Source organism: Trachinotus anak, unplaced genomic scaffold (genome assembly GCF_046630095.1).
Source record: "Trachinotus anak isolate AG129_WGS33_773 ecotype Australia unplaced genomic scaffold, CSIRO_AGI_Tana_v1 ptg000019l, whole genome shotgun sequence".
Classification (NCBI taxonomy): domain Eukaryota; kingdom Metazoa; phylum Chordata; class Actinopteri; order Carangiformes; family Carangidae; genus Trachinotus; species Trachinotus anak.
The window spans coordinates 10885124-10900080 of NW_027273870.1; the positions used below are offsets into that span (position 1 = coordinate 10885124).

Below are 14957 nucleotides of genomic sequence, written 5' to 3' on the forward strand. Positions count from 1 at the left end.
TTAAGTTTCAGAGTTGGGTGGAACAGAACAAAAACATGAATGAAGGCTACAGGTTGCAGTTATTTTGGGAAAATAAATGATTTACTAGGAATAGAAGGAATTGACATTAGTCTTCCTGTTAAGTTAGGCTTCTCATCTAATCTAACCAATTGTGTTCCAAATGTTCCAAAATGACCTCATGATACCTAACATTTGTTTTGTGACATGAAAATAAGACTTGCTTTGGAATGAAATTGAAGGTAGAACCTAATTTCATTCCTTACCCTACCTAATTTCTGTTAGGTAGGGTAAGAGTAACATGTTTGAACTGGCAAGAGATTGTGTGGGCAAGAGAAGTATACTAGGTGAATGGAAATGTGAGTACATCAGTTGACCTTCCCTGAAAATGAAAAAAAAAAAATCCCTTGTGCTTGAAGAGATATTATCAGCATCTTTAATGCCACCTCAACAAGTCCGGAGTAAAAAGGGCAAACATCTTGGCAAATATCCTGCCAACTATGAAGCTTGATCTGTCCACAGCATAGTTTCCACTGAGACACATCCAGACACTCTGTGGCACAATTTACTGAATGTTATTGGCCATTGACTTGAATGTTATCTATTCCACATGTATTAGAGGTTGTATGTCCAGCATGGCTTGAGATGGATGGGATGAGGCGAGGGGTCAAATCCTGCTCTCTGTGTCCCACTTTGGTGACAATGAAGCATATTCTGGTTGCTAGCACACAGTGCTCTTGGTGGGGAGGTCGGTATAAAGGCTTTATTCATCTGCTGTGGCCAGTCACAAAGAGACAGATACATTAGATCACAGGGGAATGGATGAAGGGATGGAGAAAAGGAGAGCTAGGACGAACATAGTGACACTAAAGAAGACAGAGCTGCTGTATCTTAAATGGGACATGGCCTTTGCTCATGCATGTGTGCTGTCTTGTCTGTCTGCCCTGAGACTGTCTCTTGTACAGCACTTGTGTATCTGTGTGTATTCATGTGCACTGCCAGCGTACATATCTATATGTCTCTTTATTAGTGCAGTTGCAGTGAGAGAGCACTACCTTGACTGCTAGCTATTCTGCCCTGAACAGTTTCTGCTATCCTGGCACTGCAGTGTAATCTTCTGTCTCTATTTGCTTTGACAAGATGAGTGGTCCCTCATTAAAGAAGTGGGCTGTTTCACAGGGTCCAGCCAGGTCAGCTGTCCCAATCAAGGTTGCTTTTGTTGTTAATTCCGTATCTTATATCCTCCTTATACCAAAATTAAACTGCTTATAGGCACGTCTTTCTCACTGCCAGACAAGTTTGCATCTCCGTTTTAACTGAGAAGACACAGACAGACACCTGCAGAGAGCAATGTCATCACTGCAGTTACAGATGGATGTGTTGCATCTCACCCCCCGGTTGGTTCTCCTGTAAGCATTGGAGCCTCCTTGACGCTTTGGTTGGCAATTTTGTGTTTTTGAAACTTACTGAATGCAGCCCTGAGCGCAACCCCAAGGTGAAGCTGCTGTGTTTCTGGTTCAGAAGCACCATGCTGGGCAGATGGCCAGTCTGTTTACAGTGTTTGTGTGCTCTGAAAGATGTCACAGCTCAGAAAAGGGACAGAAATTAGCGTGTCCAGCCGGATGTCATGTTTACATCACTGCAGATCAGGGCTCGATAAATACCTGTGACTACTGCAGAGTCATTTGACCTGGGAGTAAATGCCGATTGTACCCTTTCACACTGCTGAGATGTTAGCTGGTTATTTGACCAGTGTAAAATGGGCTTTGGGGAAACAATGAGCATTTATGTCCATTGCCATGCTTGTGTGCACACATTTACTTTACACAAACACAGATGTGCCTATATATACACCTACTTACCTCACACACACAGCTCTCTTATCCTGACATGTACCTAGAATCATCAGTTACAGTCTGGCAAACCTCTAGAAAATGTTGAGTCATGTTGCTATCACTCATTAGGAAACCACTACACTCTCCGGTCTCTATATCCTTTGTTTTTGGCTGGGGGCTGATGTTACCGCCTATACAGTGGTTATATTTAAATAGAAGAGGGTATCTCACAGGGGAGAGAAGGTTCACTTCAGCATTGTGCTTTAGTTTTATTGTCGTGTCTGTGTCTGATTTTCACCTATACTGCAGCAGGATGACGTGGCTAAATTTCAGGTTAGATGAGAGTTTTGATTAGCCCTTGAGAAAACTGAAAAGGACAGAGTGATTGTGGACACTGCGAGAGGAAAAGACTGGGAGGAGGAAGGAAGTTAGCGAGGGAGAATGGGAAGTGACGATGGGCAGATTGTCAGGTCTGTGTTTCTATAAATAGCACGTTATGTCTTCACCTGATCTCTCCCTCCATCTATCTTTTTAACCCAATTGCCACACTGCCTGAGTCCAAAAGTCATTATTGACAAGGGCAGAAACAGACATGCTCAGCACAGCAAACCTCACACACAACTCTGTGTCACCCCTTATCCATAGCTTAGCCTTGTGGCATAATCCCATTAGAATCCATTAAGCAAGGCAACTTAAATTGATCCTCTTTCTTTCAATTGTGGGGAGAAGTCGCCTTCTTCTCTGACAGGGCGAGGAGGGGAGGGAGGGAGGAAGAGAATGAGTATAGGAAGAGGATGGTGGAGCCGCTTTAGAGTCACATGACTAATTTGTGTCTGTTGCAGGGAGTATGGGCAGCTGGGCAAAGTCATTCCTCCCTCTATAGCCATCCTTCACTCTCTGTCCCTCTGTCTCGCCCTCAAACACATGCATTTGTTAGTGTGCTCAGGCCGACTGCATGCATGTGTTTCTGTGTGAGTGCAGCTGCCGGTTTATGCCATTTAGGAGTATCTAAAGCTACATGCGGTGACTGCATGCTTTGTTGTTGACGGAGCGGCATCTGCTGTCACTAACCATGTCTCTCTTGTGTTGCTTCTCCCTCAGGGACTATGGCTCCAAGCGCAAGACGGGTAAGTCATCTGTTTTTTGACTATCCTTCATTTAAGCTTACTTCATCCTTCTTTCTTTTTCAACTTTTTGCTCTTAATAATACCACTCCTTAAGATTCAAGGTGGGATGTTACGCTGAATCATGTATGACTTTTAAACCCTCTCTGTGCCTTGTCTGTTATATATGTGATGTCAATGCATGGTTTGTTTACTTATCCTGCTATGGGACTCTGACACGGTCAGCTGTATCTTGGGGTGTGTGAAAAAGCTGTCAAGCCCTCTCCTTTTGGCCATAGATTTGCATTGCAGTACAGGGTGGGGTCTAAGAATTGCCTGATTATTTTTCAGGATATCAAAATAGAATCATTAACAAACATCCTGTTGAGGTAAAGTGTTATTCTCTGTTATGGTAGTCAGAATGCTTAAAAGGAAACTTAACCTCTGAGTCTCAACTGAGGTTTTGTATGGTATGTTTAGCTTTGCCGATAATTCAATAATGGATAAAGAAAGATGGTTTTCCTCTAACGGAGATGCTTTGGAAGGTACATACTCCTAAGGTGCTCTGGTTCAATCCTGATCTGTGTGGTCTAATTTCCTGGGGCTTAAGAGGTAAATAAAAGATGTAATACACCCATTGGATGCTACACATGCAATTCAATAAAATAAAGAGTAGAGAACATCCAATCATTGACAGGTCCTCGACCAGATCCACTTTATCCAATATAAGAATTCAGTGGCATGAGCCAACAAGCCACACAACAACCAGCTTTTTTGACTAGTCACCCATTCCTTAATGTCACAGATTTTTAGCCTCATTAGTCATCTTAGCAAATGTATGGCCCTTAGAGGGTATTAGCTACAGTTTAGCGGCTTAACAAATGCATTGGTTCATGTAAATCAGTAATATATGCATTTTGGACCCCTGTTTGTTTAGGGCTAAGTAGATGTGGAAGTGCCTGGAAATATCAGTCATACCTCTTTTGAATTAATGAAGGGAAAATGCAGGAAATAGCTTGTGGTTAGTGGAGAATATGATTCTCTTGCTACAGATGACCTAAAAGACGCCTTTGTACTATATTTAAGTAGCTTAAAGGTTTTAGGTAGGGGTACAGCAGTGCAGAAACACTAGTTAATATGTTGCAGCCCTTCAATTTTTACCTCATTCTTGAAAGTTAAGAAAAGTTAAGGTGATTTCCACAAGTAAACAACTCTTGAAATTGATGGTGATTTTATTTTTGGAGTAAACGCATAGATACCTCTTACCTTCCTGCAATGAGCCGGTTTGTTGTCGTCCCAGAGAGAACACATAACCAATCCAATTACATGCACATTCCTCAAATTGATTTGATATTTTTGGAGCTTATTGCTTTTTCTCATAAGCCAGCTTCTGTTTTTTCTCCACATCCCTTTTGTGTAGCACATTATTAAACTTTGAAACAGGTGTTTTTTGTAGCCTTAGTGTCAGCAACCTAAATCTTGGGGATGTTGCCCAGTTAGATGCCACTTCACTGACCTAGTGATCTCAGCTATGACCTCTGTATCACTGTAACAATGTTCACTATAAACAGTTTCCATGTATTTAAAAGTGGTGACTGTTACACAAAGTAGATTACATCCCATAGTTATGCTAAAGGAAAGATCAAGGTGTTTTCTTTGTGTTGCTCCTCTCAGTGTAAATCACTGTGATGTTTTTGAAGGCTTCCCATTTAGAGTGTTTAGTAACATTACAACCCTTTCACTATCCACTATTCACAGAAAACAGAGTATCCACTCATTGTGGTTGCTCCTGCTCATTTGCTACCATATAATCATAGCTGTTAGCATAGAATTAAGTCTTGTTTTCCTTTCACTGTTCACTGTTGTTCAAACTCTCTACAAAACGGTTGTCCACTCCAGGGCTTGTCTTCAAAATTTCTACTGCTATCTGTGATGAAATTTAAAGGAATAGTTCACCATTTTCAATCATGGTTCACAGGATGCAGCATTATGGCATCCTATGATGACACTGAAGTAAGCGTAGAGAGATATGAACTAGAACCTGTGTTCACTAACTAGCATCAGGCAACCCTTGCTATAGCTGGATGTACTACATAAAAATGTGGGACAATTATATCTATAAATATATATCTGTGTATGAGTTAAAAAAAAAAGAGGGACAACCTGTTGATCAGCTTTAGAGGTGTTGGTGATCAGTGTAATTTTGAACCAGTCAGGCTAGCTGTTTTCCACTACCATTAATCTTGATGCTAATCTAGACTAATTGTGTCCTTGACCTCAGCTTCATACTTATTGCACTAGTATGAAGCTGATATCAATCTTCTTCTGCATTAAAGTGGTTAAAAACAAATTGATTAAGTATACTCTCCAAAATGTTGAACTGTTTCTTGAACTGGCTTTGAGTGTTGTTTCTTTATTTTGACTGTTCAGCCATGAGGACTGTTGCTGCTTTCAACATCTACCCTGCTATTCCAAACAAATTGTTGCTTGAGCTGAAAATGTGAAGTGCGTCACTTCCACTTCACCAGAGCACTTTTCTCAAGAAACATAAGATGTTATTAACATCACATGTAAACTGCGTATTTGCTGACTCTAAAATCAAGTCTGTGATACAGAGGTGAACAAATATGTGTACCAGCATTGTTTCTGGGTCAAGTTGTTCAGGATTTCTTGTTACATGTCAAGTTAAATACATTTCCAAAGCCATAAATGTACATTGCCTCATACTGTGGCTTGATCTTTATTGTAAGACAACAGGCCCTATCTTACACCCAGTGCAAAGTGGTGACAAGCGCAAAGCAAGACACTGGCTAGTTTCAGATCAGTTGTCATAGTTGTCATTTTCTGGTTTTGAGTGCCCATGGGTGTGTTGATACCATGAGTGTTGATAATACTATGAATGAGGAACAGCAAAGGCAGTTGTAGCATTATAAAATGCAGAGTTTAACTGCACAACAGAAGACAAAGATCAGCAATGCTTGTAATGCGTTATCCATATTGCATTCACTACTGGAATGTCATGATTGGCAACTGTGAATGCCTCACGACTGGGTCAGATGGGTGTATTGGTGGGACCTCGATACCATGGCAACAACTAGTGTACTCACTACTGTACAGACACTGTCTTCAAAAGATGTCATCAGTGCAAGATGGCAGCCCCCGTATGCGTGATATTTTGGCTTCATTTTTGTACAGTGGAAGGAAGTGCAGCCTCATAGCCCATCCGTATATACAGTCTTTGTGGTGCCCCCTGACAGAAAACACTGATTCATCTAACTTCAAGTTAGCAGGGGACAAAGATGTCAGACATGTTTTTTAGTAAAGTAGGGTCAGGTCCAGTGAGTTTCAGGGGTCATGGCTCTGTACTGCTCCCCTGCTCTGCAGAGTGCAGATGGAGCTCATACTCCTCCATGTGAGGGCTTGATTCATAGGGAACGAAGGAGGGTGCTGTTTTGGCTGCAGAGGCCACAGGGGTTGAGACAGTCAGACAAGCACAAGTTTGTTTACGTGGCACAGTGGATAAGATTTCAGACTCATGTTAGAATGGCCAATGGAAGGAGGAGGGCTGTGTCTTTTATGTGTATGTGTTAGTGTTTTTACAAGTGTAGGTTTAGTAGACAAGGGCATTTTGCATGTGTGGACATATCTGTTAAGCTGTCAGTGCTAATTAGGATTTTAGAGGCAGGCTGTTGTTTGTACCATCAGGAGCTCCTGTCAAAAGACACATTTATATGACACTTACACCCTCCATTACCTGCCTCCATATAAGAATCCATATAAAATAAAACTCTTCTCTATGTTGACTTTTACACATTTACCATCACACTGAGTGATGGTAATTATAGCAGCAATTATAATGTCAGCCCACTCCTATCACATCAGTGTTGATAATACATTAAAGTGAATATTGATTTTGGCAGAAAAATGATAATGGTCTTTTCCAGCTTTACAGCCATTAAGCATAGCAATCTCAACATGACAGTATGAGCAGTAAGAGTTATTCCGTGGGGTGTGACGCTGTTGTATCTCTGTGGCTCATCTAAAGCAAAAACTACTGTGTGAGGTGAATCAGAGTGAAGGCACAGTGAAGCGAGAGTGAGGGAACAAGAAGGGAGAGTGGACAGTCCAGAAGTGACAGTGGCCTGTGATTTGACCCCACCCTGACGGGTGCACCCACACCATGTCACTCTCCCAGCTGGGACTGGAAACTGTTTGTCATTGCTGACTGCTACATTGTGATAGCATTGTGTCACGGCCAATGCAGAGGTGCCTATCACCTGTTACTCCCCCCACCGCACTGTTTGCATATAAATGTAATTTGTCACTGCAAAACGTTTGTGACACAGTCAGAGACAAATTGTTTTGTCTCTGTGTTTCTCTCCTCCTCTTGCTAAACACTATCAATACTAGTTAGCTTCGGCCTGTGGTTTGACATTGTTAGTGTTGGTGTCACTCTCTGCCACTGTGCTTTGTCACGAGTGTTCGATCAATACCGGTTAGCTGTACTTCGTTATTGGTCACCTTTGTCTTGGTGTCAGGTGAAGAGGGTTTATCATTTAAACTCCTGACTGTGTGTCTTTGTGTGTGGTGGCGGCAGCTTTAGCTCGCTGTGTAGGATTTGCAGGGAGTGCCATCATGAGGTGGGATCTTCTGTCTGGCCTTTTTTATGATAATTGATGTGGTTTACCTTCTCGTGAGGTTTTAATTCTGCTTTCTCCTTGTTATTTGATAGAGGTGAGTGTGGGGTTAAGTATTTAAAAGCAAAATACACAATTTTGATGCTTAATATTTTATAAGGCTACTTTACCCAGATGAAACCATTAAATCTGAAGGCTGCAGAGTCAGATGTCTCTGCTTCTTTTTATCATTTTCTATCTTCATCTATCACCTTCTCTTACAGCCTCATTCTCTTTATCTCTCACACCTTTGAAGGACACATCCCCTGATGTTGTTATTCCCTTCTTACTGTGAATGTTTTGAAACTTAACATTTAAAAACTTTTTTAGCCATGCTAGCAATGTAGCTTTAGGGATAGCAATGTCATTGGTCACCCAGTGTGTTGGTGCACAAAGGTCTGGACTATCTTGACATGGATTGCCATGCAATTTTGTGCAACCTTCATGGTCCCAATAAGATGAAGGACTTTGACAACTGTTGAATTGATTGCAATGAAAGTTTGCACAGATGTCCTTGTAACTGGTGATAATAATTGTAAAAACTTTGATGATCCTAATCTACACCATCATCTGGTTAAAATTTCAATTTGTCCAATACTTTGATTTATGCCTAAATGTCTGAAGTGTGTTTCGTGGTACTTTGTATTTCATGTTAGCATGATAACCCCTAAGATTGTGTACACAGTAAACATCATCATGGCCCCACTGATGCTGTTTTTAGAGGCTAATACTAATAGTGATATTTTGTAGAGTATATCGACCATCAGTATTTCTTTAAACAATTTAAATCTTCATTTCCTAGATTTATTGTTACTGCGTTGTGATTCAGCAAAGCTTCACATTTGAAACGTCTGAAATGAGATTTAGGATTAGCTGGCACTATAACAAAATCAGGAAGTTTCTTTAGGTTTCAGCATTGACTGGTTCATGTGAACTACAAAGCTTCAAAATGGCCACATATAAACATTAAATTATGCTGAAAAGTCACAACAGATACTTAACTGCTCATAGTCTTTAGGCCACATGCTTTAGCTTGTTGATGGAAAGTGGTTTATTATACCAAATCTACAGAACAACTAAGATAGATGGCTAATAAGCCCCTCCAATCCAAAGCTAGAAAGCAGGACTTCACAGATGCCATTTTTCACTGTCCATAGGCCCTTAATTGCAGGGTAATGTAGACGTTTGGGGTCAGAATTCAAGGAAGATTACCCACAGCAGCAAAGGGACTGAGAAAACACTGCTGGTTCTGCTGGTTTGTGGCGTCATCACCCAAACCTGAAAGGAATTAAGCGTCCGTATGCGTGTGTTTGTACGGAGGGGGGTGGTGGGTTAGCATAAGGGACCCAAAGTGGAGAGGAGAGCTAATATCAGTCAGATGTTGAGCACTACACTGAGAGCAGATGGGCGGGTTATAATCATGGTAGGGCGTTGGAGAGCAGGGTTTGACCCTGGCTGACCTGGGACCAGCCCGTATTGCTCCCTCTGGGGCCAACATCAATCCAGCAAAGCTCCTGAGGCTCTGAGGGATAGTGAGGGGGGATTTGGCCTGTATTATCTCACGTGAGTCAACGGAGAGGAGCTGTTGGCTTCTCAGCAGGGGCAGCACTTACCAGGGTCCAGTACAGAATGCTGATCATGAAGTATAAAAACCTGGTCCCTTCAAAAGAAAATTGATTATTTAGGAAACAGCCCTCTTTTTAGTTTTGATGGCTGTTCATTTTTGAAAATAGGATTTGAATGTTTTCAAGCTCACTAGAGAGATAAAATGAGATGTGCTTAATAAAGACCATAAACCTTCAATCTGTGTGCAAATAAAACCTGGGGTGACAAGGTCTTTTTCAAAACATAATCCATTTACCTCAACCATTTCTATTCTACTACATCTATATTTTTATGTGTGCAGTTAGATTAAAATAAGACTCATGGTACATACATAGACAATTTGCCAATGATTTGTCAGTGACATTTTTGAGTTAGACCTATGAAAAAGGTCATATTTGTACATTGAACTGGGCTGTAGTTAATCAAAGTAGCTAACAGAAGAGAATAAATAGAAGAGATCAAATAAGAAAGAAAGTTCAACTAAAGGATGTGTTGGATGAGGACACATGTAGTTGTTTTTTTCAACCTTTTGGTACAATTTTAGTAAAGACATTTGATGTGATAAATAGGTCTGGGTGTCAATTGTTCAGTTTCCGTATTGATACCTAGCTTTGGGAATATAAACATGTTATAACCCATGACTCTAGGGAGAGCAAAGCCAGTCTGTCCAGACTGAAATATCACAATGCCTGTTTGATGGATTGCCATGAATTTTTTTGTTCAGACATTCATGATCCCCAGGTTTTTCCTGTAGTGCCAACAGCAGATCAGGGTTTTCACTTATCTGGTGTAATATCACCACAGCATGCAAATCTTGTCACATTCATGGACCACAGAGACAGACTTTCCCTCTAGTGCCACCAGCAGGTCAATATTTGACTTTGGTTTATAACCAAAATACCTACAAAGCTAATGATGCTGCCATCAGACTCAGATGTACTTTTTGTTTAGTGCTAATTAGCACATGTTAGCATGATAATAAGACAAACTGAGATGGTGAACTTGGGAAACATTATACCGGCTTTCAGCAGCTATCAGCAGCTATCAGCATGTTAGTATTATCATTATGAGCATGTTACCATTTAGTACACAGCACTGATGTGCTTTAGTATAACCTCACAGAACAACTCACATGGCTGTAGACTCCCTAATCTTAATCAAAAGGCTTTTGTTGCGTAAACCTAACCCCACAGGAGTGAGACCCAGTCTCTGGTGTGCCAGGCATACACTTTATATACCTGCCATCCACTCCAACCACCTCCTCGCGACTCTGATGCCTTAAATAAATTTTGCACTTAATTCAGCCAGTGATTACATTTCTGACAAAATTTGCTGTTGCAGTTTAGCTGTAATGAAATGTAATTTCATGAGGAAGAGCGGGTCATTTCAAAGTGTCCTTGGGCAAGACACTGAACCCCAAATTGCCCCACTGTGTCATTGGTGTGTGAATGTGTGTGTATGGTAGGAAAGGGCTCTATGTGTAAGAAAAAAAGTGTTGTATGAATGTATTTGTTAGTATGGCTTCCATTGTAAAGCACTTTGCACAGACTTGAAAAGGGCTATATAAGTGCAGTCCATTTACCATTTTCATGCAAATACTTCACATATAATGCTTCTCTCTGCAGCTGCAATAAGCTCTTAAATTCTATAGTATTTCATAAATAAAATTTGTGAGATGATGTTTTTATGTTGTGTTTGGCATCTTTGGCACTTGAAACTGGTTTGAAAGAGAACCTCCCATTTCATCTGTTGATACTACAAAAGTCCATAGGCCTTAGCTGATGTTCTTATGCTCATGAAGTAAAAATGCTAGTGGGCTAAGACATTTTCACTGATTTCCATATATGAAACAAAGCTGATGCTAAAAAAAAAAAGATTGGCTGATTATTTAAACAAAATATGAGCAAAACACAATTTTGTGACAAATACAAGTGTACATCATGATGGACATTTCTTCCAGTGTGTTTTGCTATATGTTCTCTTTTCATCTCCCAATGTAGCATTGCAGAGGACATTCCTGCTTATTCTCAGTAGCCTGCCCTGCCTAGGTCCTGGTTCCAGCTCCTTCATATTGTTCTGGCCTGTTTCTCAGGCAGTGCTGTAGGCTGACTGCTGGCTCACTTCCAGGAAAAGATGACAGCCAGGCACTGAAATATTATTTTGTCCTGATAGATCTCGAATGAAGCTTCAAATTGTGGCTTTCTTGAAATGTATCAGGGCGGTCTCTGGATTTTAGCTTGCACCCAAAATCTTTGGTCACCACCTCCTCTGTCTCTGTCTGCTCTGATGCATGGCGTCTGATTTCCTGGTTGGGGGCTGAGATGATTTTTTTCAAGATAGGGGGGTGGGCAGTCAGCAATGTCTTTAGAAGTGGCTACAGCCTTCTCAAACATTCCAGGAGGTCAAGATAGAGGGATGTAAGAAATGGAGAAGGACATGAATAGATGGAAGAAAGGGAAGCATGGAAAGCAAGTGTCTTGCAGTCTGAGGGAGGGAGGAAGGGTTTGAGTAACAGATTAAAAATGGAATAGGTGTTTGTTATTTATTGTACCAAAACATTTCCTTGCACTCAGGTGCACTTTATTCAATTCAGCATGGAGAAGACACTGAGCTTAAAACACAGGCCATGACTTTGTGTATCCTTAACAGGTGAGCATAGGCCTCAACTTTGGACCTAGTGCTAAAATTGCAGTAGTCTTAAGGTCTAAAGGTTTTGCTCTACCATACTTTTGCTTCTGCATGCTGTCAAACTGAATAATCTCTGTCTGCTTCTCTTCTTCCTTCTCTTCTTCTGCAGTATGGATGTACGGCTTTACAGACAGCCCGAGGAAAGAGGCCTCAGGTAGCTTTGTGTGTCTTTGTCAACATGTTGAATATGCATGGATTACTGTGCTTGTGCGAGAGCGACATGCCAGCTGCATCCCGTTAGGTTTTTTTTCTGTTGGTTTCTTTTCACACTTCAGCTTTCCCTCGACATCTGCTTCGCATGCGCTGTCATCATCCTCTCCTTCCACCCATCTGCTCCAATTCAGCCTCTCTTTCTCTGCAGTCTGTCCATCTATCTCTGCAGACCTGGTTGGCCAACACAACAGCTGGGCACAGTGCCAGAGGGCCAGAATGTGGACTTTTGGTCTACATGTGGCAAGAGCCTTAGACTGAAATTAGGTGTCAAGTCTGGTTCCTTAGATTTTGTTGCAGCATGGTTTTAAATCACTACCTGTGACCTCATTCAACTTTGGGTGTATAGCAATGATCATTGGAGGGAGAAGTGGAATTGAAATTATCTGTATAATAAACAAACATCACATTCTTTTTCTTGCAGGTATAAACACACACATTGACACAAATACAATCAAAAGGCAGACTTGTCCATCTGGTGAACATTTAGCCAATGTTTTTTGAGACATTTAACTGTAATAGAGGCATTGCTGGGGAACGACACAGATATGTGGTTTCCTTCCATTAGAACTATCAGTGTGTCAGTACGAGTTAAGAACAGCAAAGACAAATCCCCCTTTGAACAGACTAAGTCTAACAAAAAAAATTACCCTATTTCTTGCAGGTGCAAAGTGTGTGGAACTTGGAAAAAAAATCTACCAACATAATTTGAACATGAAATGTTGTGCAATAAAAAGCATTGGAATATGGAAGGCAGAGGAGTCGTGGTATTTCTCAACAAGGCGTGGCTGCCATTACAACTGCATACGGCTTTTAAATAGCTGGATGTGTGCTGCTTTATTACCTCAGGCTGACTTTGATTGCTCCCTGCACATAGGCTGCTTACATTCTCAGCAATGTGTTCCTTTTCTTTATTTCTCCTCCTGGGAGAATGCTAAAGAAAGACAGAGATGAAAACCCAGCCTCACCCGGTGGGGAAGTAATGTTACAAGCATTCCCTGGTGTTCCCTGCCTGTTTGTTTGAGTTACAACGTATAGGGATGCTTAATTATCTTTTAAGCACTGCACAAATGCTTTAGCCCACTTTTTATTTTTCTGGGCTGCTTAAATGCATGAGTGTACTGTAACCTGTTTCAATCTCATAAAATTTTTTACAAGGCCACAGTGAATATATAGTATAGTTAGTTATTCCCTTTTGTTTATTTGAGTCTTTTTTTTTTTTAAAGTTATTTTTTTGGCCTTTATTGGATAGGTCAGTGAGAGAGTGACAGGAAAGTCAGGGAGAGAGAGGGGATGACATGCAGCAAAGGGCCACGGGTTGGATTTGAACCCAGGGCTGCTGTCTTAATGGTATGCACTCTACCAGCTGAGCCACCGAGGCGCCCCATATTTGAGTCTTAGGAGAGCAACTTTCTTGTTAGCTGCATTGTAAACAGCAGATTTAATCTTAGACTTGATTTGTTCTAAAACAGGGAGATCTTCTCTTGGCACATTCTGCAAGACACACACACACACACACACACACACACACACACACACACACACACACACACACACACACACACACACACACACACACACACACACATTGTCTTACTATAGTTGTGAGGACCAGCCATTCAAAATTGCATTCCTTAGCACCTCACCCTAACTTTAACCATCACAACCTAAAAATTAACGCCAAGCCTGGCCTAAACCTAATTCTAATCCTTAAAGTTCCCATATTGTATAAAGTGAGATTTCTATGTCTGTTTTGATTATAATGCAGGTCTAGGTTCTATATTAACACTGTTAAAGTATCAAAGTGCTCAGTCCACAGAGAAATGCACACAGCCAATATTCAGAAACTGAGCCTTAAAACGAGCCATGTGGACTTTTTGATGTCACAACAAAGCAGTCACTGCCCTCAGCTATGCCCCAAGCCCAGCTCACCTGGACCAACCAACCTAGCAGAATTTGGTTTATCTGAGAGTTTATCTGGAATCTGCTATATTTTTTGCAATCACTCAGGAAACAGGCAGCCAATCAGAAGAGAGGATAAGAGCCTCTTCTGAGTTACAAGTTGTCACCAGGGCTCCAGAGAGAAGCCTGACAGAGGAGATGTAACACTACACTGAGATGGTTTTTAGTACTTTCACAAAAACAAATATGTCTTCTTATGGATATCAACACCAAATAAAACACTGGAAAACTGTAAAATATGGGACCTTTAAAGAACAGTTGCATCTGACATACTGGATATCCACAGGTTAACTGCTAAAAATACATTTCATGTCCAAGGTCTCGTCCCATTAACAAAATGACTGCAGTGGTTACCTGCAGAGAATTTACTATCTCAGATGCAGTCATGAGCAGAGAGACTGAGAGATCTGCTGACAAAGTACGATATTTACTTTTATTTTATTTAGGCAGTGCTAAAGATTTCTGGACTGTCACTGCTGCTGCTGCCTTTCCCCTTTATGTATGATGTACAGTGTTCAGATAAATATTGCTCAGGAGGATCTCTGGCTGTCGTCTGTCTGCTGCATGTTCTCTGATTTCATCAGCTCTCCTCTGCCCCCTCCCCTGTCCAAACCTCTGATCCCATCTTAGAAAACTTACACGAGACTTTGTGCTAAGAAAACATGCCACAGGTCACCTGAGTTATGAGACTCCTCCTTTCTCTGGTATGTTGGACATGTTTGATTGATCATCAACTGAGACAGGTTGACAGCAGCAGATGGGCCTCTTTCTGGTTTCAGCCATACAGTGTGATGATGGCATGAATCAGTTGTTAAGATTTGACTTTGTTGGCAACATATTGCAGTATAGGTGCAAATACGCCCGTGATATACATGGAGTTT

General features: G+C 41.2%; 1 protein-coding gene across 6 annotated transcripts in view; it reads left to right on the forward strand.

The window, feature by feature from the left end:
* Nucleotides 1–14957, forward strand: part of sh3pxd2aa (SH3 and PX domains 2Aa) — a 117343-nt gene that overhangs the window by 56605 nt on the left and 45781 nt on the right. For 4 of the 6 annotated variants that reach the window (XM_071504706.1, XM_071504707.1, XM_071504711.1 and 1 more), the window contains 2 exons: nucleotides 2934–2959; nucleotides 12014–12058. In XM_071504706.1, coding sequence (XP_071360807.1) covers nucleotides 2934–2959; nucleotides 12014–12058 — 71 coding nt within the window. The remainder of the gene's footprint in view (nucleotides 1–2933; nucleotides 2960–12013; nucleotides 12059–14957) is intronic. The other 2 variants (XM_071504708.1, XM_071504709.1) reach the window with 1 other exon arrangement.